The 22213-nt window shown below is 44.8% G+C and overlaps 2 protein-coding genes across 6 annotated transcripts in view; one reads left to right on the forward strand and one right to left on the reverse strand.

Annotated features, from left to right (window-relative positions):
• AKAP9 (A-kinase anchoring protein 9) overlaps positions 1-11275 on the forward strand; it is a 104386-nt gene extending 93111 nt beyond the window's left edge. For all 5 annotated transcript variants that reach the window (XM_021386583.1, XM_021386584.1, XM_021386588.1 and 2 more), the window contains 12 exons: positions 13-232; positions 876-1026; positions 1716-2384; positions 3891-4099; positions 4967-5075; positions 5934-6119; positions 6710-6910; positions 7305-7537; positions 8026-8111; positions 8728-8848; positions 9926-10065; positions 10713-11275. In XM_021386583.1, coding sequence (XP_021242258.1) covers positions 13-232; positions 876-1026; positions 1716-2384; positions 3891-4099; positions 4967-5075; positions 5934-6119; positions 6710-6910; positions 7305-7537; positions 8026-8111; positions 8728-8848; positions 9926-10065; positions 10713-10756 — 2369 coding nt within the window. In that variant the 3' untranslated portion in view covers positions 10757-11275. The remainder of the gene's footprint in view (positions 1-12; positions 233-875; positions 1027-1715; positions 2385-3890; positions 4100-4966; positions 5076-5933; positions 6120-6709; positions 6911-7304; positions 7538-8025; positions 8112-8727; positions 8849-9925; positions 10066-10712) is intronic.
• LOC110393597 (lanosterol 14-alpha demethylase) lies at positions 11967-21612 on the reverse strand. The gene is made up of 10 exons (XM_021386601.1): positions 21329-21612; positions 20894-20992; positions 19705-19881; positions 18102-18228; positions 16982-17156; positions 16687-16806; positions 16341-16536; positions 15741-15836; positions 13467-13635; positions 11967-12814 (listed from the first exon to the last, which is right to left on the reverse strand). Exons 1-10 carry the CDS (start codon positions 21479-21481, stop codon positions 12636-12638), a joined length of 1491 nt encoding a protein of 496 aa, XP_021242276.1. The 5' UTR covers positions 21482-21612; the 3' UTR covers positions 11967-12635.

Here is a 22213-nt window from a genome sequence, read left to right on the forward strand (position 1 = left end):
TGCTCCCACTAGAAATGCTGGAGTACAGTATGCAGCAGAAGCAGTCACAGATACTGGAGATGCAAGTGGAGCTCCGGAGTGTGAAGGACAGAGCAGCTGAGCTTCAGGAACAGTTAAATTCAGAGAGAATGATGAGTGCTGAACTGAAGAATGAACTTGCCCAGGCCAAACTAGAGCTTGAAACGACCCTGAAAGCACAGCACAAGCATTTCAAGGACCTAGAAACCATCAGGTACAGCTTTCGGTTTCAACTTTTCAGTACTGACAGCAAATATGATAATTTCTGTGCCACCCCACATCACAGTACTGATTTTATTAAGGAATTTGGTCTCGTGTAATGTAAATGAGTCTCAGTTTTTCTGCAGAACATGCCTACCAAAAAATAGACTTGAAGTATGGCCAACAGCAGAGGTACCAAAGTATTTGGCACTCAGGAAAGCCATTACTATTAATGTCTTTACCTGACTGGCGTGTCTTTATACAGTATCATAATGTCAGTGATAGCAAATAATGACACAGTTCAAATTGATATTGCCTTACAGACTTCCTTATAACTTCTGCAGATGCTTTGAGTCACGTGACAAGATGCTTTTTGCCTGCACCCTTTCGAACTTTGGCCAATGACTGGATTAAGTTGAACAGTTGAACACTAGGCACTAACTCATGAAACATGGCAGCTATAAAGTCAGGAGGACAGACATGCTTCTTCAGTCATTTTTCAGCTATGCAGCTCTTTTTGATGTTTGAGTTAGGCTTGTTTTTCCTAAATAGGCTTTTCATTTTTATTCTACGCAAGCACAAGACAAAAGTATCATGTAACTGATGTTACTTCAGCAGTATGACAGCCATGATCTGACTGCCCATTTCTATTTTAGGACTGAAGTTAAAGAAAAAGCAGCTGAGCTCGATGTTCTCAAGGATACAATGGCCAGCGAACAGAAGAAATCAAGAGAGTTACAGTGGGCTTTGGAAAAGGAGAAAGCTAAAATGGAACGCAGTGAGGAAAGACGAAGAGAAGAGCTTGAGGTATTCTTTCCATAACTCCAGATGGCCTGGAACGTTAAGGAGCATGCGTATTCTTTTGGTCAACATTTAATCTTCACTTACCTTTTTGTCCAGTGTGTTCGTGTTTTTGTCCATGTTCATGCTGTCTTAAACAGCAGCATTATACCATCTAGAGTTGAAGAAAGGAGTGTGACAAAAAAAAAGCCAAAAAGGCCATTTAAACTAACAGGAATTTTACAACTGTGTTTGTCATGTTCAATGCAGAAAGATTCTATTCTGTGGAACGTGTAGAACATCTGTTAAAGGAAACACTGCTAACAGGGCTACACGTATCCCAGTACGTCATTAAGACAAAAAAAAGCAGTCAGTTCAACAACATAGATCTATTTACATCTTGAAATCTTAACTTGGAAACTCCTTGTCACAGCTTTAGAAAATAAAAAGTTAGTTTTCTTAAACTTCAGATCTATAGCTGTATCTTGTAAAAGCATTACTTTTTGAGGTGATCTGATTTTAGAGCGTAGACACCGATAGTATATGTTGAAAATCAGCTGTATCTGCAGCATTTGGAGTATTGTCACATTAATTTGCGAACAGCAAAACTTGTTAAAAGCAAAGTATGTAGAGCTAGCATTTTTGCAACTTGCCTAACATAAGGCCAAGTGTATATGAATTATTTAAATCATTTTTTCCTTGTTTTCTTTTGGAAGGATTTAAAATTTTCACTTGAAGATCAAAAACAAAAGAACTTGCAGTTAAATGAACTTTTGGAAGAAGAGAAACAACTGTCAAGTGATCTGCAACAGAAAATTGAATCCCAAGAAGCACTCAGTGCTGCCCAGCTGTCACGTGAACGAGGCCGTAATTCTGAGTTGCAGGTTCTTCTTGAATCAGAGAAGGTTCGAGCTCTTGAAATAAGCAGTGCACTAGAAAGGGAAAAAGAGCTATGTGCTCAACTTCAAAGTGCTGAACATAAGGGGCAAGCTGGAACACCTAATCCATCTGAGGAGTTACTAAAAGAGCTACAGAAACAAATGGATGAAAAGCATGACCGTGTCGTGGAGTTAGTGAGTGAGATGGAGAAGTATAAACTGGAATCTGTGCAAGTGAGACAGCAAATGGAAAAAGAGAGGCAAATCCAGAGGAAAGCATTACAAGCAGAACAAGATGCTAACATAATAGCACAGAAGAAACTCCACGAACTGGAGTCCAAAGTAGAAGACCTTCAGTGGCAACTGGGACAAAAGGAGCAAGAGGTTCATAAATTAGAGAATGAGACAAAGAAGTTGCAGGAAATAATCCAAGAACTACAGATAAAGGAGCGGGAGAGTGAAGAGAAAAAGGAAGCCGAAAGAACACCAAGCCACAATCAGAATGAGGTACGGTAGGTCTGAGAGCAATGTGTGATACTGAACTTGGCAATTTTGCTTTTAATTCTTTTGTTCAATTACTGTTGTTTGTCACTGTGCCTTTAATGTATAAAATAGCTGGCCAATTACATGTGCCAAAATACAGGCACCAGAGAAAGGGGGAAGCACTCTAGTTTTGCTTTCTGAAACTATTTGCTCGCATCCTCTGAGAATGAAGCTGTAGAGATGTGTAAGGACAAGAGTGAGCAGGATAAATGTATCTGAGTGTATACATGCACTTTATGTTGAAGTATAGCAGAAAAAGAATATTCCCCTCACCCATTCTCATGAATGGGCTCAGGAGTGCTCCACACCAGGGTTCTTAATCCTTAGTTCATGAACTGCGAGTGGTCTTTGAAACATGAAACAGCGATCTCCCAACGACTGTGGGAATTAAATGAATATGTAGCTGAACAAGTGTATAGTGGATATGTATAAGTTAGCAAACAAAATAGAAGGAAGAAATCAGTGTAAGAAAATAATTTCAGAATTTAGCTTAACATTTAGTTTATTGGAACCACTGTTGAAAGCGCTAGTTGGAACCACTGTTGCCAGTAAGCTTTTCTCCTTCATAAAAGGTTTGGGCAGTTCTGTAATGGTTTTTAAATTACTTTTAAAACTCTTTAGAATCTTCCCTGTAAGATGTAAGTGATGATCAGTGGGTGCTTTGTGGATAGTCTGAAAGGAGGTGGTTGACAGGAGACTTGCCTCTCTGCTATCCATGTTTTTTGCCCAACCTGGAATCATTGCTTTCTCTTAGGCAGCTGTTTCTCAGTGGAGCCAGGAAGGACACTTTTGTCTTCATCAATTTTGGCTACTTTTAATCTTCTGAAGCATTGGCAACTGCCAGTAGTTTGCAGTAGCTGATAGCGCCAGGCATCCTGTTCAGAGGTAACTGCGAGCACTGTGATCAAGGAACAATTTTCCCTTGGATCAGGTGGCAGTGGCCCCCCTGGCTTTTTCCCCTCATCAGCAGTAGACAGCACTATTTGCTGTCCAGGATCTGCCAGGAGTTTCAAATAACGGATCTCATGCTGCTTCCTGTGACATTTACAATACCCTGCTCTTTTTTTTTTTTCCCCTCACTGGCACCTCACCATCATCAAATATCCAAGGACCATGACCGTGGTGGGCGTTTCCAGTCCCATATCTCTGACTCTGAATTGGTCTCAGAAGCAGACACAATTGGTAAAGGAGATGATGGCGTTAAAACCAGACATGCTGGTGGCTTCTGATCAGCTGAGCTTACTGAATGAATTCACTTTAGATCTGTGATAGCTAGGTATTAACCAAGAAAGGCACCACCTGATACCACTCAGAAGCAGTTGGAGTGGTAATAGTGTAGTCACACTGCACTCCTTTCTGTATCAGAATTGTTTATGTTCTATAATTTTTGAGTGCATTTCAGCATTAAATGCTTCTATTTAAAAGCATTATATTTGAAGTGTGTTTATAGAAGTATATATTTATGTACAGAGTACTTGGGACACACCCAATGAAAGAACAAGAAATTGGGTTCTCCAGCAAAAAATGGAAGGAGCTGAGACAAACGAATCCACGTACCCCACGCTGACAGGAGGAGGAGGAGACCTCTCTGCAGCTGCTGGAATTCTGGAGGCTGTCAGACAAAAGCTGCAAAATGCATCTCCAAAGCTAAAGCAATTGGCTCAGAAGGCTGCTAGCAGGTTAGACCAGTCTTCAGCTGCTGACTGTGGCTAATAGCAACGCGCAAGCTAATTTATTAGGTTTTAATCATTATTCACACACTGCAACCTAGTTTTTGTGTTGCTCTATGTTTATAGTACGTGCTTCTTTTTGCCTGAGATGTGCTGTGTTAAAGAGGATCACAGAGTGTCCATCGTTGTGCTCTTTCCTGTTTCACGTGGTCCTTCATCAGTTACAGCAAAATCGTCATCTTTCTCTGCGAGTGATAGCTATTCTTTGAGTTTGGTGCCGGTGGAAGATCATTTTAAAACAATTTAATAATTAAAAAATTCACTGTGGAAGGGGAAGAACAGAAGGGTTACTGCTATATAGCTATGCCCCCGGTACCCCCTCCCCCAGAAAATCAGTATTTTCTAGTCAAGTGAAATGTATCTCGATTCCTACTATCTCAAGTTACTGACTCCTTAAGGAAAAAAACAGTGGGAGCTTTGAATCTGTTTTTTATTTCACTGTGGTGGTGATTTAATATTGAAACGTTTATTCCAAAACATTTGAGTAAAACAAAATGCATTGGATCTCAAAAATATCCCGCGGTTCTTTTTTTTTTTTTCCCGCACAGATCAGTGGGAAGCAGAAGAATATTTTTAAATGCTCTTCACGTAGAGTAACCTTTATTTAAAATCCATAGAAACTGTTCAATGCAAATTCATTATGAATTTGAGCCAATTTAATTTATAGACCTAAGAGTCACCGAATGCCTTGAATGTGTTGCCGTGTCTCCAGTAGCTGTGCTGATGTGGTTTGCTGAAGGCCCGGCACGTGTTCGCTGGGAAGGCGCTGCTCTATTGGTCTCATTTGTGGTATAGAAACTGTCATCGTCATTTCAGGTTGCAGTTTGAAACAGCAGATGATCAGGACTTCATTGCGATACAGAATGCTATTGAAGAAGTTATTTCAGAGCTGCAAAAGCTTCCTGGAGTGTCCTGTCTGGAGGAGGTGAGAATGCAATGTCATAACTTTGGTGGCAGAGTTCGGGGGGTGAGATGTGAGCGGAAAGCAGCACGGAGTTGTTAAAGCTGTGCTTACGCAGCTGTGCGCTTCATGGAGGAAAGTCTCCTCCAGGGAGTGCTGCTTTACAGCTGGTGAAGCGTGAACCACCTCCCCTCCTTTTATTTTTTTAATTCCAATTATCTTAAAATTGAATCTTAAACTTTTAATGTGAAATTATCCCATAATAACTACTAAATATTGCTTTTCCCAGCTTCTTCTTTAGAAAAACGTATTTTCTTTCCAGCAGTGTTTTTGTAACTGAGGAAACTGCTCAGTATTTCCTGATATTAAAATCAGCACGTAATATTTACTTTATTGTGTTGATACAAGACATTTACTGTAACTGCTCTGTATTTACCAAAGGAGTGGAGCAGTGCGTATAAAACCTGAACTGGAATCAGTCGTGTAATCTGTTACAAAGACTTCAGCAGTATTTGATTTTAACTGGGCCTGCCTCGACCTTACCTGCATTGTAAGCAAGTGTGTTCTACGTGACTTGTAAAAATCTTTGGCCTTTTCCTTCCTCTAAGTTAGATAAATCTAAGCACAGTAAAAAAAGCTCTGCATGTTGCTGCAGTTGGAATAATGGAGCTTTCACAAATTATTCTGCTGTTACGTACAGGATAACCATAGAACAAGTTACGTTGGGCTATAGCTTACACGTACACTTTGTTTTCTTTATATAAGTTACAACAAAGTTATTGTTATTGTGCATAAAAGATGTTTTCCTGCAAACCAAAGTTATTTTGAAGTTGGCAACTCTGGTGGGAGCGCGCATGGTTTGGTTTTCTGTTTTCCTTGCAGCTGAAGCTGGCGCTGCCACCTGGGACCCCATCCAGCTCGCTAACGGAGCGGCTCCTGCGGCAGAACGCTCAGCTCACCGGCTTTGTCAGCAGGCTGAGTGAGGAGAAGAATAATTTGAGGAATGCTGTCATGAAGCTGGAGGAAGAACTGAGGAGATACCAGCACAGACGTACTTCTGGAGAACACGTAGGTCTTGGGTGGCGCAGCTCTCATGAAGCATATATAGGCATGAAACCATTGTGCTGTGAAATAACTGATGTTCTTTGTGCTCATCACCTGAATGAGAATGATCGAGCTGTCTGTCTTTCTCAGCTTTCTTCCTACAGAGTAAATGGATGTGAGTTATTCTTGTCCTGTGGTCAAGACATCCTGATTCACTGTTTACTGTAAACCTTTTGACTGTAACCACCTTCATTTTTGTTAACTTCTCTTTTTTTTTTTTTGGAATTCCGTGTGCTTCTCTTTTTAATCTGCACCTCATCGCCCAGCTGGGCAGCAAATAGATGGAGATAGCTTCAAGGTCACTGAGCTAATTGTTGTCCATTGAAGGGGATTTGTTTGGTGTGGCTGTATTTTTCTAGGATGTTGAACAGGCTCCAAAACTCAGTGCACTGGAGGTGGTAGGGCGCTGGGGTGACCTCAGATCTTTTCTGTGGGAAAATGTTTGATTTCTTTCATCAGTAGTTTTATGAACTCTCCACCAAGCCAGTGACCAGGATGACACAGCTCAAGCTTTTCCAAACCCCGTGGTTCAAATACGGTGTCTTCCCCTCCAGTCTTCTAGACACTCGTCCGATCTTGGAGTTAACATCGAGATGCTGGTTGCCTCTGAGAGGGAAAACTGGAACAAAGAAAAGCTGTCACTGCAGAAGTCTTTGAAACAGGCAGATGCGGAGCTGTCCAAGCTGAGAGCAGAACTCAGGAGTGAAGCTTTCCTCCGAGAGCTGGGATCAGATTCTGAAAATGTTATTTTAAGGGTAGGAAGACTTTGTTGCCTGCCTAGTAACTGTGACTGGTTTGTTTTATTGTCGTGTTCTTTTGGGCCTATTTTTTTTCTGAGTTCGCTCTGCTTTTTCTAACAGAATAGATGTTAAATTTGGAATTTAAATTCTCATCCTCGCATATATAACTCTCAGTTGTTATCCCCAAGGATGACAAGCTAGCACTATGTCGTCCTTTTGTGTGTACTTGCTGCTCAGGTGGTCCTCAGATTGTGAAGCTGCATTCACCAAGTGTGGGCTGTAGCACAGGCTCCTCTGTAACATCAAGAAATGAATAATCCCAGCAACGCTAGAGGAGTGGTGATGTCAGAAGTTACGACTGTAATCATTCCTGGAGCTTACGCTGCTTCTTCTGTTTCTCATCTTGTAGAGAATTTATGGCAAATACCTCCGAGCAGAGAGCTTCCGGAAGGCTCTCATTTATCAGAAGAAATACTTGCTGCTGTTACTGGGTGGATTCCAGGAGTGTGAAGAAGCCACGCTGGCCCTCATTGCACGGATGGGTGGGCAGCCCTCTTACACGGACCTTGAGATCATCACACATCATTCAAAGGGTTTTACAAGATTCCGCTCTGCAGTCAGGGTGTCCATTGCAATTTCAAGGTGAGCTGGAGGAAGTTCAGTTTCAGACAGACGCACGCTCTGAATCTGTAGTGTCTCATGTTCATTTATATACCTACAGTAAGTGGGGCTTTTACTCATAATACTCTGCTGCTATGATCTGGGGAATGTAACAGGGCAAAAAGCATCTTTAGTGCCATTTTAACATGCTGATGCCCTGCTCTTCAGGGGCATGAACCATTTGCTGTCCATTCTGACTTATGCAGCACCTCTGGAGTCACTGCAATTGCAGAGAACAAACTGAAAGCAGATCCTGACAGCAGAGAGTTTGCAGAGACTCTAGAGACGTGTGTAAGGAAGTTTTCTACTTGATCGTTATGTTTTAAGTGCCCATCCGTTAATTTTGTTTGGCGTTCAAGAAATTCTTATGCCTTCTAGAATATAAAAAGCAGAGTGTTTGCTTAAAAGACTGCTTCCTTTATCCAGAAGTTCAGCATTTTGAGTTATTTTAATTTGTTTTTCAATTCCAGAATGAAGTTCCTGGTTCGTCGATGGCACAGAGTTACAGGTTCTGGTATCTTAAGCATCAACAGGGATGTCTTTAGCCAGAACACAGGTAAACTGTAGTCCAGTGATGACCGAAAAATGTTATTCTCAAGTTACACTGCTCCTTAATGCAGGTGGCTTTGATTTGCAGCTTCTTCATGTAGAGCAGCTGGGCTGCTGTGCCCTCTTCCTTTTGCCACTGTTGCTTGGATTAACCTGTTTCTCAGGTTTCTGGTAGTTTCAACATCTAGCATGACCACTGATCTCTTTGCTTTCTCTTCAGTCTTTTGTTGCTCTATTGTGGGTGGAATTATAAACAAAATATGACAACTTCCCACGCGGTGTGCGTTTGTAAAACCAGCACTGCGTGCATCGGTGGGTTTCTCTCGAGGCCTGCGTTCTGAGAGGGAACACGGAGGGCAGGGGCAGGCAGAGGAATCTGAGATGTCTGGAGTGGCTGCACTGTGTTTACACTGCAGTGCCAAGTGTCCTTTCCAAGCTCTAGACCAGCAGCAAGCTGTTGCTTTTGCTTTTTAATTAACTACAAAAAAACCTGCATCTTGCTAAATCCCATTTTTGTGATATGGAGACAGAAAACTTGCACTTAAAATTCCCAGTAACGTGCATAAGGCGTTACATTTTCATTTGTTTTTTAGTTTTCAAGATATTGCTTTTTCTACTTTTAGGTAATGAATTGCGGCCTGACTCATTCTCCAGTGGTATGGATCTCTATGGAGAACAAAGGCATTCCTATAGATCCCGATCAGACATGGAGTCTCCCAGATCTCCTATCAACTTTCAACAAAAGTAAGTTCTGTTTTCAGAAGATGATTCTCTGTCAGAACACTGTTCAGCTGCACGAACGTGTCAGCGTTTGCTGATGAGGTTCATCATCTTCGATGCCACAAGTTTTTTAACATTTTTTTTTTTTTTACAAGGAAACGTAACAAAGTGCATCTCAGACCTTTGATGTGCACTTACTCATTGCCTGATCAAGGCCAGTGCCTGCTGATGTTGCTGCCTGATTGCTGCTTGACATCTGCACAGCTTTGGCTTTGGGAAGCCAACCCCAGCTGCCTGTGGGCTCTGAGCTTTCCCGCAGATTGGATTCGATTCACTTGGGATCTCCATTTTTACATGATCCACCTCAACATCTGTAACCTTAGTTTGTGGCAACCATAATGCTTTACAAAAAACGATATTTAATCTATTTTAGCCACTTTTGATTTCAACTTACAGAAAGTACCAAAGAAATCCAGGATCCCGTATCCCGTACAGATGGCTGTGTCCTCGTTTGCACAAGCTTCTTAATAGAAAATCTACTACGGGTTCTGCTGCAGTCTCAGTAGGAATTTGCAGTCTTGTTCCCAGAACAGATCACGTGCAGTAGAAAGAAAATGCAGTTGGGCAAGGAGGTTCTTCTGGGGGAGGCACTGTGTTGTGATAGGATAAGGGAGAATGGTTTCAAACTAAAAGAAGGGAGATTTAGATTGGATGTAAGAAAAAAGGTTTTTTACAGTGAGCGTGGTGAGGCGCTGGCACAGGTTGCCCAGAGAGGTGGTGGATGCCCCATCCCTGGAGACATTCAAGGTCAGGCCGGACGGGGCTCTGAGCACCTGATCTAGTGTAGGTGTCCCTGCTCATTGCAGGGCAGTTGGACCAGATGACCTTTAAAGCTCCCTTCCAACTCAAATGATTCTGTGATGGCTTAGGCAGTAAGTGGCAGGGAGCTTCAGTGGGCATGGTGCTCTGACTGCTGTGTGGGTAAGGCAGCAGACACGCACCCGCTCAGGTCTCTGTGCTTACAGTATCCTGCTGTGTCTGCTGATTCTTTTTGATTTGACATTTTGGTTTTTAAAAGCATCTGTGTTCTTCTGTCCCTAGGTTCCACAGTATGCATGCTGACCTGAACCCAGTCTCTTTCGCGTGTTCTCAGCTGCAGAACTATGACCCAGAAAGAGCTTTAACAGATTACATCCACCGACTGGAGGCACTGCAGAGGCGGCTCGGAAGCGTGCAGTCAGGTAAGGGCTGGGGCAAAATTCCAAGCTAGAAGGGGCGTGCTGGCTCTGAGATGTGTGCCAGATGTCTTTGGTATGGGGCATTTTCAGCCTTAAACAGGAGGTTATTCTGTACTACAGCGAGCCCAGTAAAAAAAAAAAGAGGTTAAATTCTTTGAAGGGAGGCCTGCAGAGGTGTGCGTCAGTAACAGATTTTGAGCTGACTGGTGACATGTTAATTTTCACCAGTCTCATAAATGTGCAATAAGGATTCAGTGTGCCCTTCTAAGAGTTTAAGTGAGGGGGGGAAAAACCTATTCAAAAGATTGGAGAGTTGGGGTGCAAGAGCAGTTCTTTTCTACCACTAGGATGCTAGAAGTGACAGCCTTTTTGTCTCAGAGATGAGAATTGTTTTTTGCTATCAAGGGAATACATCAAGAAAATTGTCAGATCAATGGGATCTAATTTATCAAACGCGGAGTGGGGATGAGTTACGGAAGTTACTGTGTTAAAGTTTTATTTTAGCATAAAATCTGTCCTTTGAGGAAGATTTGTTTTTAAACGATTTCCTGTGTAAAACCTTTCCCACTTATCCATTAGAGTGACACATCATTTGTGAACCCTCGGCTCCTCATTCCACGTGCTCTGATTCAAATCTTTCTGTCTTACAGTGTCCACCTCATACACGCAACTGCACTCTGCTATGAGAAGATAATACCCCCTGCCCAGCTCCATGGCTGGCAGCGATGTCAGTGGATTGATTGCCTTCTGTAAACCTGTGCTTTCTGTGCTTTTGTGTAACGTGTATCTGGTGGGACCAATACCAACGCGGCTGTACGATTGTATACAGTTCCATCCTGGCACACCCATGCAGACTGGGATTCTGTGAGATTTATGTATATAGGCACTTTGTGTTCATGCAAAAAAAAAAAAATCATTAAATTACATGTATATTTGTGGAATGCTAATTTAAACGATTAACTTATGAAGTGTGTATTTATCAAGGGGGTGCGAAGATGAAACTTGTGTATTAATTAAATTGAGCTCCATTCAGAGAAGTTCACTTGCACTTTTTCTGGCAAGGCTACTGAAGTTACACAACTCTCCTCATATTTGCTACTGGCAGTGCAGACAGAATAGCACCTGTAGAGACCTATTTTTGTAACGGTAGAAGTTTTGAATTTTATGGGTATTTTGTCAAAGTACTGAAATAAAGATGACTTCATGCTTTTAACTGTGTTCTACTCTTGGACAGTTCTTAAAGTGAAGAATCACTCCCTTATTTAGGTTGAAAACCTCGCTCCTATGCGTGCTGCTCCTGGCTGTGGCAGCTGCCTCTTGTCACCAATTGCAGAAGTGCTGCTACTTGACAAGAGGGCAGCTGTAAGCTTGGTTTCTGCAGCCCCTGGCTGTACCTTTCAGGGCTGCAAGAGCAGGTATGTATGTATGTATGTATGTACGTATGTATGTATGTCTCCTCGCTCAGTCGCTGTCGTTGATGTGAAAACAAAGGTCTGTAATGGCTGTACCAGGGTCAGAACTGACAGTGGGTGAGCCCTTGCTCCAGGGAGCGCTGCTGAGAGGGGCAGGGGAAGAGGGGGAGCTCTTGGCACGATTAACTAACTTTGTACTTACATGCATTTTCTTTCTTGTTGCTATGAATTTAAGAATTGACAATGTTAAGCAGAGGAAACTTCCACAAGAGGTTTCTTTACAAATTTTAATCCAAATTCCTATGAGCTGGAGCTCACGACCATTTATCACCACCACTTGTGAACCAAACACTATTCAACAATCCTGCATGAGTCAATGCAAAGCGTAACAGCATTCCCGTATCTCACGTCACTTCTGGATTATTTTACACGTGAACATGTTATTTACTAGCACTGTGTCCTCCTGTTGTTACTTGCATGCTTACACCAAGCTTTCAGAGATGGCTGCATTTCACAGTTTATTTTAGAAAATCATTTGTAGCTTCCTGAAGCGAAGCATTTTACAAATGCTTCAAGTTAGACATTTAAACCGCCAAGTTACAAAACTTCCCTAGGAACACTTCTGCAGCCAGCTGTGCTCAGCTGTACGGTGACCATTTTTAATCATTAGGTGGGCACTTCCAGGAATCAGCCGGGACCTCGCTGCATTCCCTTTTCCATCTGTGATTCTGTTTCACAGCGGGGCATGTACAGTGCCCTCGGCACCTTGTACCCGACGGAGTTCCTGTTGCTGGACGCAGAGGTCGGGTACAGTCTCACCCCTCATTAGCTGGGGGAAGGCGATCATCAAATATTTTCTAAAGCAAAGATTCCAGTTGGTAGAAAAAACATTTCTTCGTCTTAAAGGGGGGGGCATGCACCTTAGAAGTGTTACACACACACAGGATGGTTTCTCCTTCAACAAAAGCACCAGGAAGGTGGGAGAACGAGCAGTTACAGCAACGCTAAACGGTGTGGGGAAATGAACAGAACAGATGCAAAGAGGGGGCAGGCCTGCTTCTACATAGTACGTGGAACAGTTTCCATTCACCATTCATTTTGTCACAATTATTTCATCAAAAGTCTGTTAGTTTGCACAACTTAAGGTTTTAGCTCCAGAATTTACAGTGACCTCCTCTTATATCTGATAACTGGGTTATTAGGCGTATGTATCATGGTTGTATAATTTATAGTTGGAAAATAGTCATTGATGAGATCAAATTCATACAAACGGAGCAAAGTGGACCAAATGGTCTTGATCTGAACGTAAGCGAAGTTCTCTCCAATACAGCGATGACGGCCTAGGAGGAAACCCACACAAAGCAATCAGCACACTGAGCTACAGGAGCGCCTCGACAGCAGCTTCACTTGGGAAACGTCACTTGGACTGTAATTGCTTCTTTCTGAACAGTCTGACCACAGACAGACCATTGTGTAACTTCTAAAATCCCGCTCCCATAGAGCTTTCACTGCAGAGAACGTGGAATGTTTTGACTGGGATTGTGTTGTCCTGTTTGCACCGGAATGCATCCGTTCACGCAGCCCCGAGGAGGAGTTTGTAACGTTCAAGAAATGGCATTGACTAGAACCGTATCGTGGCCGGATTTGCATACTGTTTTGGCAGTTACGAAACTCTACGTAAATTTTCACTGCCTTAAAACGTTTTCATATTACGAGGCTTTTTTACCATGACTTTAAAAGACTTGAATAAACTCATATATAACGTACACTAACGTAAAGGTTTCTTTATTATTATTACTCTGAGTAACGCACACAAGCGTTACTATTGACTTCAATTCTTTAGCAGCCCTTTCACACTAAGAAAACTTTGAGGCAGCAATAGAGAGGAAAAAAATCTCCTCAGGTGGTGCAGCACGGGGAGGTGGGGCAGAGAGGAGCAGCCCGCGCTGTGCACCACCGCTCAGCAAAACGCGTTCTGTCAGTGCTACTTACCAGCGCCAAAGGGAATGTAGGCAAACTTCTCTCCAGCTGCCGGGTTGTCCTGGAGATAGCGGTCGGGCTTGAAGTCCAGGGCATCCTTCCAGGAGTCCCTCAGGCGCTGGTTAACGGTGGGGGACACGCAGACCTGGTGGCCGGGGGGAATGCTGTATCCTGCAACAGTCTGCAAGGGAAGAGACGAGGCCCCACACATCAATTCCTCAGTTTTCCTTTGGAAAGCATTACCTGAAGTTGTGTCCTCAGACTGGATTTTCAAACAATGTTTTGGCAAAGCCAGTTTAAAATCAGTGCAGCAGGGCAAACTTTCTGTTAGATGTACCTAACTCGTACCGTTGTATCAGAGCAAGCCAACGTTTTCCAAGAGAGCTTTTTCAAATGCCTGGCAACCCACCCCATCTGTAAGTGGCGGTCCCAAACTAAGAACTCAAGCAAGAATGACAGCTAGAAGAAAGGGTCAGTTCCGCTGAGTGTGGCTGGAAGGGGCACGTGGCACTGCACCTTCCCCAGGGGAGATGCAGACCTGGGACGTCCTACACACCCAAGTGGGCATCCAGCAGTTATTCTGCAACTTCACCGTGTCCATAACTCACTTCTGCACTTCTTCAGAGATAACAACTCTGCCACCGATTATTTTCTGTGGGTTTTTTGTTGTTGCTTGGTTGTTTTAAGTTACAGTTTATCTAAATTCTAGCTCCCGTTGTGTTTTATCCTTTAATAAAAAATAAATCCCAAGAGGTGCATTTCAGGATGAAGAATCAGCCCACAGTTACGCTGGGTTACTTCTAAAGATGCAAAATGTTCTCCTCTGAGGCTATTTATTGCCAGAACACACAATTGCTCCTTTTCACTCGCGTGAAAGATGGGGGCAATGAGGGTATCTAAAGGAAATGCTTTGCTGCTTTTTTCACCTGAGCTGTGTGCTGCCCTAACCCTCTCCCTCCCCCAGCAGCACCAGCATACACTTTCTTGTGTCCAGTTCTGGGCTCCCTGGTTCAAGACAGACAGGGAACTCCTGGAGAGAGTCCAGCAGCCATGACTGGGGCCTGAAGCATCTCCCTTGTGAGGAAAGGCTGAGAGACCTGGGGCTGTTCAGCCTGGAGAACAGGAGGCTGAGGGGATCTTATCAATGCTTATAAATATCTACAGGACGGGATTCACGTGGATAGGTCTGGGCTCTTTTTAGTGGTGCCCAGTGCCAGAACAAGGGGCAATGGTCACAAACTGGAACAGAGGAAGTTCCATACCAACTCAAGGAAAAACTTGGTTACTTTGAAGGTTACAAGCACTGGCACAGGCTGCCCAGAGAGGTTGCGGAGTCTCCTTCTCTGGAAGTATTCAAAACCTGGCAGGACGTGTTCCTGAGTAACCTACTGGAGGAAATTACTTCAGAAGGGGGATGGGCTGGATGATCTCCAGAGGTCCCTCCCAACTCCAGTGATTCTGTGATAAAGGCTACATCAAAATCACTTACACGCTGGTGACTTAAGAGCCATAAAGAAATGCCAAAGATCAAAAAGCAACAAATGGAAGATAACTACAAGAGCACAAGGGCTCGAGATGAGACTCCTGGGGGATTTAAGCTGTCACACAATGAAGTAAATGGCCATCTGAAGCATGGTGTACAACTTCCTGTGGTCACTGCTGACTTGCTGTCATTGGAGCTGGAAGGGACTGGGGCAGACCAGGCAGTGCAGGACTCGGCCCAGTCAGTCATAAAAACCACCAAGCAGGGAGATTCCCCAACATCCGTTCCACTCTTTATCCTGACAGTTTCTCCTTCTATCCAGGTTAGATTTGATCTGTTTTATGTCACGTTGCTTTTCCTGTTACACACTCCAGTGAAATGCCCAGTTCCCCCTCCTCAATAACCACCTTGCAGGTACGGGGTGGCTCTCCTTGCTAGGTGTTCTCAGAGCCTTCCCTCCTCCAGACTGAAGAAGCTCAGCCTCTCCTCACAGCCCGAGCTCCAGCTGCAGACCATCTTTTTGGCCCTCTGCTGGCTACAAGTTACCAGCAATCTCCACTGCTCGGAAAACTGGACACAAATATTCCCATCAAGTTAACAAGTACCAAGCACAAAGCACCAGTTCTCTCCTTCAGTCAACTCTGGCTACTCCATCATTGCAAATCCATGATGCCACTGGAATTTCTCACTGCCAGCACATAGTACTCACTGGTATTTTTCCTTCTATCAACTGAGCACTTCCCACCTGGCTCCTTTCAGCCCTGTTCTACTCAAGTGAAGTTAGATCCAAAAGGTGTACTCACCTGGGGAGTTTTAGCCAGTCTCATCATGGTCATTATAGGAGGTCTAAGCCTTAAGGTTTCTTTCAGACAGCGATCCAGCAAACTGAGATCTTTGAGCTGCAAATATAAAGAAAATTATATACCAAAATACAGCCAAGTTTATTCAATTATTTTAGACCGTTTAGAAATAAAGAACTAAACCAAAGAACAAGCAGCTCATATTTACCTGCACTACATTTGCTACCCTGACAATTTTCCCTTTGATTCAATTAAGAGTAGTTGCTGTTTCATCTGACTAACCAGTCCTACGGGTGCTTCTGACGCCTAATTAAAGACAGAGATCACACCACACTGCATTCCTCCTTTATGCAGCTGATTTTTTACACAGAGATTGTAGGAACTGCAGTTTCCGTAATGAATGCTGATTAAAAAAGAAATGGCAGCAGGCTGAAAAGCAACTCCAGAGAAAGAGAAGCAGGCGACATATTGGCAAACAGTGGCATCGCAGACAGCTTGTGAAGACTATGATTCAAAACAGAGCATATGACCATACTGTCTGTTTATTACAATAAATATCTAGAAGTATAGCAGCACCCATCAGGATGAATGTAACATACAAACCTGGTCATAGGTTAGTGGTGGCAAATCATCTCCACAGACCGCTTTCTGCTCCGCGTAGCACTGCTCCTGTATCGCCTTGTCTCTGGCTATGAAGAAGCCCAGCCAGGCACTGGTGGTCGAGGACGTGTGCTGCCCTGCTAGGAGCAGCCCTATGAGCATCCCAGCTATCTCATCATCTGTCAGCGGGCGGCCATCCCTACGTCAAAGGGGATTCAGTTAGAGCTTCATTCAATCAGCTTTCCAGTTCCAGCAGTATTTACTACTTGTTCTAATTTACTTCTTACTCTTGCGTTGCCCGCTCTAAATTCAGCAGTTATAAATTACAAGTCACCACCCCTCTGCTTACTTGTAGGAAGCATCAAGCAGAGTTTGGAGCATGTCATCCTGCTTTTCCTCGGAACTCCGACGCTTCTGGATAACCTTGTAGAAAATATTCTTTATTTCTCTGTGTGCTCGATCTCGACGCCTGCAATTCAGATCGCTTCTATTAGCATCTTTGCATGAAACAACATGAAATCCTTACAAGGATTTACTGGAATGTCTGAGACAGCTTAAAAACAAAAAATAGCAAGAAGAAAAAAAAAAAAAAAAAAAGAGGTTTAGATGAAACGCTCAAGTGACTAGGATCTTCCTTCTGGTACCTGAAGCTGGGCAGAGGTAGCCAGGCTGGCAGAAGCCACGCAGCATGAGTGAAGCCCCCATCCAGGTCTGCGTACAGCTGAGCCACCTTCTCATTCAGTAAGCTTCTTATCTCTTTCCCATGCAAGCAGTGACTTGCTGTCAAAATGATAAGTTCCGAAAAGGCTTCAAACAGGTCTGAGAAAAGACGTAGAAAAAAGGTTAGTGAAGATGCACTTCAGGCAAGATGTTACATTTTACAGATTATCACTTATTCACATGTTGTAGAAGGGAACAATAAACAACCACCATACATACATATACTAACAATTTTAAATCGAGTTTTAGCTTGCTCTTCCCATAAAAGGAAGAATTTAATTTTGAATTTCTGTGGTTTTAATCAGGTCTCTCAATGAGTAACTTTTTAATTATATCACTTGATTTCAACAGCTTTTTTTCTAAGGTATTGTTTCTAGAGATTTTTCTAGCAAAGCTGTTCCAAAGTAAACCACGCGGCACAAGCTCGATCCTTAACAAACACAGAAGTCACACAAAAAGTTAAACTTGAAATCCAAATCCATGGGGAAACAGCTAGTTTTGCAGCTTACTGAATTATTTCTCAGTATTTCTGTCACTGCGGGCTTGCAACAGTACTGATGGGCTGCGATTACAGGCCAGCTGGGAAACACAGGTGGGAAGGAAAAGAACTGCACTTACATCACTCACCTCACCTTATCGCTTCGCAGATAACCACAAACTAAGATCCCTGACACAGGCTCCAGGAATTCAGAGCTGTCTTTTCAAAGGGACTACGAAACAGGCCGAACTGACTCACAGCATGCAAAACTAGCATGATTCAGCCAGGCAACACGTGCGCTCTCTACTGTTAGACTAAGCAACCACAAGTAAAATAGTCCTTTGCTCCTGTCAATGATATTCTGAGCACCTTTACTCTCCAATAGCATTACATCTGATGAAACAAAACCTGCGTTTGGCAAGTTTCTTCTGATGTTCGGTACAGCTCTGCCCTACGGCTCTTTTCATATTGCAGTAAAACATTTACAAAAACATACTCTTGCATCCTACATCAGCCTTCATTCTTTCCCAGAAAGTCTAAGTAAAAATGCATCTGATGTTGCTTACTTCTTTCTCCACTCTCTCCCCATGCTTTGAAATATTCCTTTGTTTCTTCTTCAATCAGAGTTACGTGCTGCTTAAACTGAGCAATGTTTAGCCCAGTTTTGAGCATCTTCTTCTGTTCCAAAAATACCTAAAGGAATCAAAAGAGAAACAATCAGTAAAACGTTCATCGTGTTAATGTGATTAGTAACTTCCTATCATTTGTACTACAAAAATATAGAGGAGTGAAAAAGAAATTAGGATTGTAGAGTACAGCTGATACTCAGAGTGTCCTCCTCCCCCCACAGCAACACCTCACTGCTGGCACAGAGATGCACCTGGCTTTTACAAGGCCCAGGAGCCTGACCCAGGAGCACGAAGCAAGCTGTTTGCTAGGGAAGCTTCACATCCTTCTCAACTTTTTCCTCTTTTTCTGCATATAGACTTATAGCTAAGAAAACTACTGTAAAAAGCCCACTATTAGAAGAAAACCATTAAGTGAGTTGATAGGATTTTCTGAGTGGATGTCATTCAAGTAATTTTTAAGCCCTAGTTATGGATTAGAGTATTTGCCCTATAGAGCTGCACAATACCATGGACAACTGACCAAAGATTGCCTTCCCACCAAGGGCTCTACACTTAGTGTAACGCTATTTACAAAACAGAAAGCATAAAAAGAAAGGCTGCTTCGTAGTAACTTTCATTTTCAGAATGCAGTGGGGACTGCAGCACCCTATCACAGGGCAATCCCTGGCAGAGCAGCAGGGCAGGCACATTTTCTCTTGCAACATGGCAGCCCATCTCTTATCTGGATGAGTGGCATACGGTAAGAACACACCCTATCAGCGCTCTGCCTCCCAAAGCAAAACATTCTGCAAGAAGTTTGGAGGGAGGAGACAGAGAGGGAATGTGAATTGATATACAGACAATGCCTATCAACACAATTATCAGTCATAACTGATATTCAAACAAGTGGTCAGCTGCAAGGGGTGGTTCTTCTGAAGCACGACTAAAAGACGCTTTCAGACTGAAGAGAAGGAGACAGGATTCTGCAGTCTGTCGTTCCCGGCAGCATGCATAAGCACGAGAACAGCCAATGCACATCTCAGAAGCAATGCTGAGTGGTGCAGCTCCTTGACTTCCAGATGCAGGCAGGCTGCATTCTGCAAACACACAGGCTGACTCCTGTCCTAGCAAGGCAAGCTTTGTGGTGCCTCTGGTCAAATTAATAGTCTTGCATAGAGTTCAAAACGTGACACGAATGAGAAATCGTCACTCAGAGCTCTCTCGGAAGGAAGGCCTAATGTCGCTTGTAAGGGAAAAGGAAACTGCAGTCAGTGGCCGGTTATATGGGAAGGAAAAAAAAACCACTGGCTTATTAGTTTTCCTCTATGGTCTGATTAGACAGTTTCTAAAACAAAAAGCAGCATCTATACTAATGGACAGGCAGGCAGTAAATAACACAGCCTAAGTACACTCAGGCTTGATCCTCCAGCTGAGACTATCAACCACACCGTGCCTTCTGCCACAACCTCAAGCCCATAATGCAGAGCCAAGGGCTCACAGCTGTCTAGTCAGAACGTAAACTACACTCGTTTTCTGCTCATTTTGTATTTAAAGCACATACCACATTAGGGACATCATAAGCCACTCCCTTTCCAAAGACTGGTGTAGTCAGCCGAGAGTACACATCCTCTGCATTCAGGTCTTCGTTTTTGCTGTTGAAGAGCAGCGCAGCAGCATCGCTGCCCAGTAGGTACGTAAAGGTCTTCCCCACCATGGTGAAACTGAACACGGGTCCATACTGAGAGGAAAAAACACCAGTTTATTTTAAATGATAGGAACACAAGTCACGAAGTCATTATCTTTTTAGAAGCTTCTACAAATCAGTTCTCCTAAGAAATGCACAGAGACTGCATAAAATATAACCATTTTAAGACATGTTTGAATTCTGTTCTCAATAGAAGATAACACATCAGTAGTAAGTCTAATTAACATGTGTAATCTTGCAAAATGTAGGACTGTTAAGTTTCAAAAATGGAAATTAAAAAAGCACAAAAATTAAAGAAAAAAAAAAACAACTAGAGGGAGCAGCAGACGCGTGGCCTCTGGAAACCAGCACACTCTGTCTTGGAAAAAAGACTGGGTCTGCAGTTACGCACTCATAATTAGGAGCTAATCAGATTTGAACGTTTAAAAGTCACCTCCAGCAGATTCCCACATACTGAGTTTGTCTTCCGCCAAGTTAATTAAACCGAGATTTAAGCTTATGGCTCCAGGACGTTTTAGACAAGGTAAAACGTGTCAGTGCATCTTATTTTACTGGACGGAATTAAGGCTCTACCGCCTTAGTCCATTTCTTTGGGGCTATCCCAGTTCCTGAGGTTCTACACGCCAGCTCTTCTCATAGAACTGAGCTCCTCAACATTCAGACAGTTGCCTGCAGAGGCGTCAGCTCCATCCCAGCGCGCTCACAGATAAGCACAGCGCACAGCTCAGCACAGAGATCACAGTTTCCAATTAAAGGGAGAAAGAACACCATGAATGTGGATGTTTAATTTGCGCGTGATTCAACTCTGAGCATTACCCAAAGACAAAGACTTTTTAAAAACTGAATCACGAGAGCCATTTCAGAGAACACGACTATCTCTGTACCACCAGCGCCCCGCACACAAGAAGATGTGAAGAAGCCACAGCGTCCTGCACACACTGCACTCCACACTCGAGGCGATAAGAAGAAATTCACAGATGTTAAACGGATTCCAACTAGCACGCAGCAACGCTCCGGCATTGCGCAGCCACGCAGGACAGCGCACCTTGTCATAGGCGTTTTCCAGAAACTCAATAGGGCTCTTCCCAAACGCGATGGCGTGCCCGAGGAACGGGATGCTTGACGGGATGTGAGGAGGGTGGTTCTGCAGAGGAAAGGAAAGCAAATATTGCATTTTCTTCAGAGTAACGCGGCACCGTACGCAGCCACACAAGCGCTGAGCACACGCGAGGCCGCGCACACGCTTTGCTCGAGATCTTCGGTGAAAAACGCGACTTCGGGTGACAGATGGTCACGAAAACCGCCTCCGTCAGGTCGCGCTCCCGCCCACCCGCCCCGAGAGCTTCGCCAGAGGGTACCGCGACGGAAGGACGGCCGAAGCCGAGGCCGAGGGGCGCCGCCCCCGGCCCCGGTGCCGCACAGCGGGACCTCGGTCGCGCCCCGGCACGCGCCGCCCGCTCCCCGGGAGCCCCGCGCCTACCGTCCGCTCGGCCCCGGCGTGGCGGCGGTAACTCAGCTGGAAGAGGTAGCCGAGGCTGAGCGCGAAGGCGGACGCGGCCAGCAGCAGGGACAGCGGGTTGCCGACGGCGGCCCGCTCCAGCAGGCTGCCGCCCACCTCCAGCAGGCTCAGCATCGCCTCGCGCTCAGCCGGCACCGACCGTGATCGCGGACTGCGAACCGTAAACCGTGAACCGCTACCGCGCGCCGCGGGGGCGTGTCCCGTCGACTTCTCGCGCCCAGCCCCGGCGCTGGGCTGATCTCTGCCCATGTGACGACTGCCGGCGGCACGACCAATGGGCGGCCGCGCGCCACGGGGTGACGGCATCGGCCGGGCTGCAGCGGGCGCCATTGGGCGGGCGGCGGGGCGGGGCGGGGCGCGCGCGGAGGCGGCGCCGGCGCCGGCGGAGCCGGGGGCGGGCGGTGCCCAGCGCCGCGGGTGCGGGACTGTGCGCGGACAGCTCGAGGGCGGCCGAGGCGGGGACGTGATGCGCGCCGTGTTCGCTGCGTTTCGAAGGACCGACCGTGTCTTGAGCGGAACGCTGCTCGCAGTCCGTCGGCGCCGTCCTGGCGCTGCCAGCGGCTACTTTGGCTCGGCTCTTGGGGACGAAGGGTGAATGCCTCCGCTCCAGGCAACGGCAGTAGGAAAGGGCTGCAAGTAAAAAATAAAAAACGTCCAGGAAGGTGACTGGAAGCAGCAGATAAGGAAGGCTAGGAGAGGGCCGTGAGCCTGCGGCCTCCCAGGGCAACAGAAGGTCCCAGCAGCAATCTGAAGGAGGCAGAGAGCATTCGGCCTCGGTGCGGTGTGAGATCACTGCAGGCCTTCAGCAGGGTGTTACAAAAACACGGCCTGCCAGCAGTCCGTCCT

Source organism: Numida meleagris, chromosome 2, assembly GCF_002078875.1.
Source record: "Numida meleagris isolate 19003 breed g44 Domestic line chromosome 2, NumMel1.0, whole genome shotgun sequence".
Lineage (NCBI taxonomy): Eukaryota > Metazoa > Chordata > Aves > Galliformes > Numididae > Numida > Numida meleagris.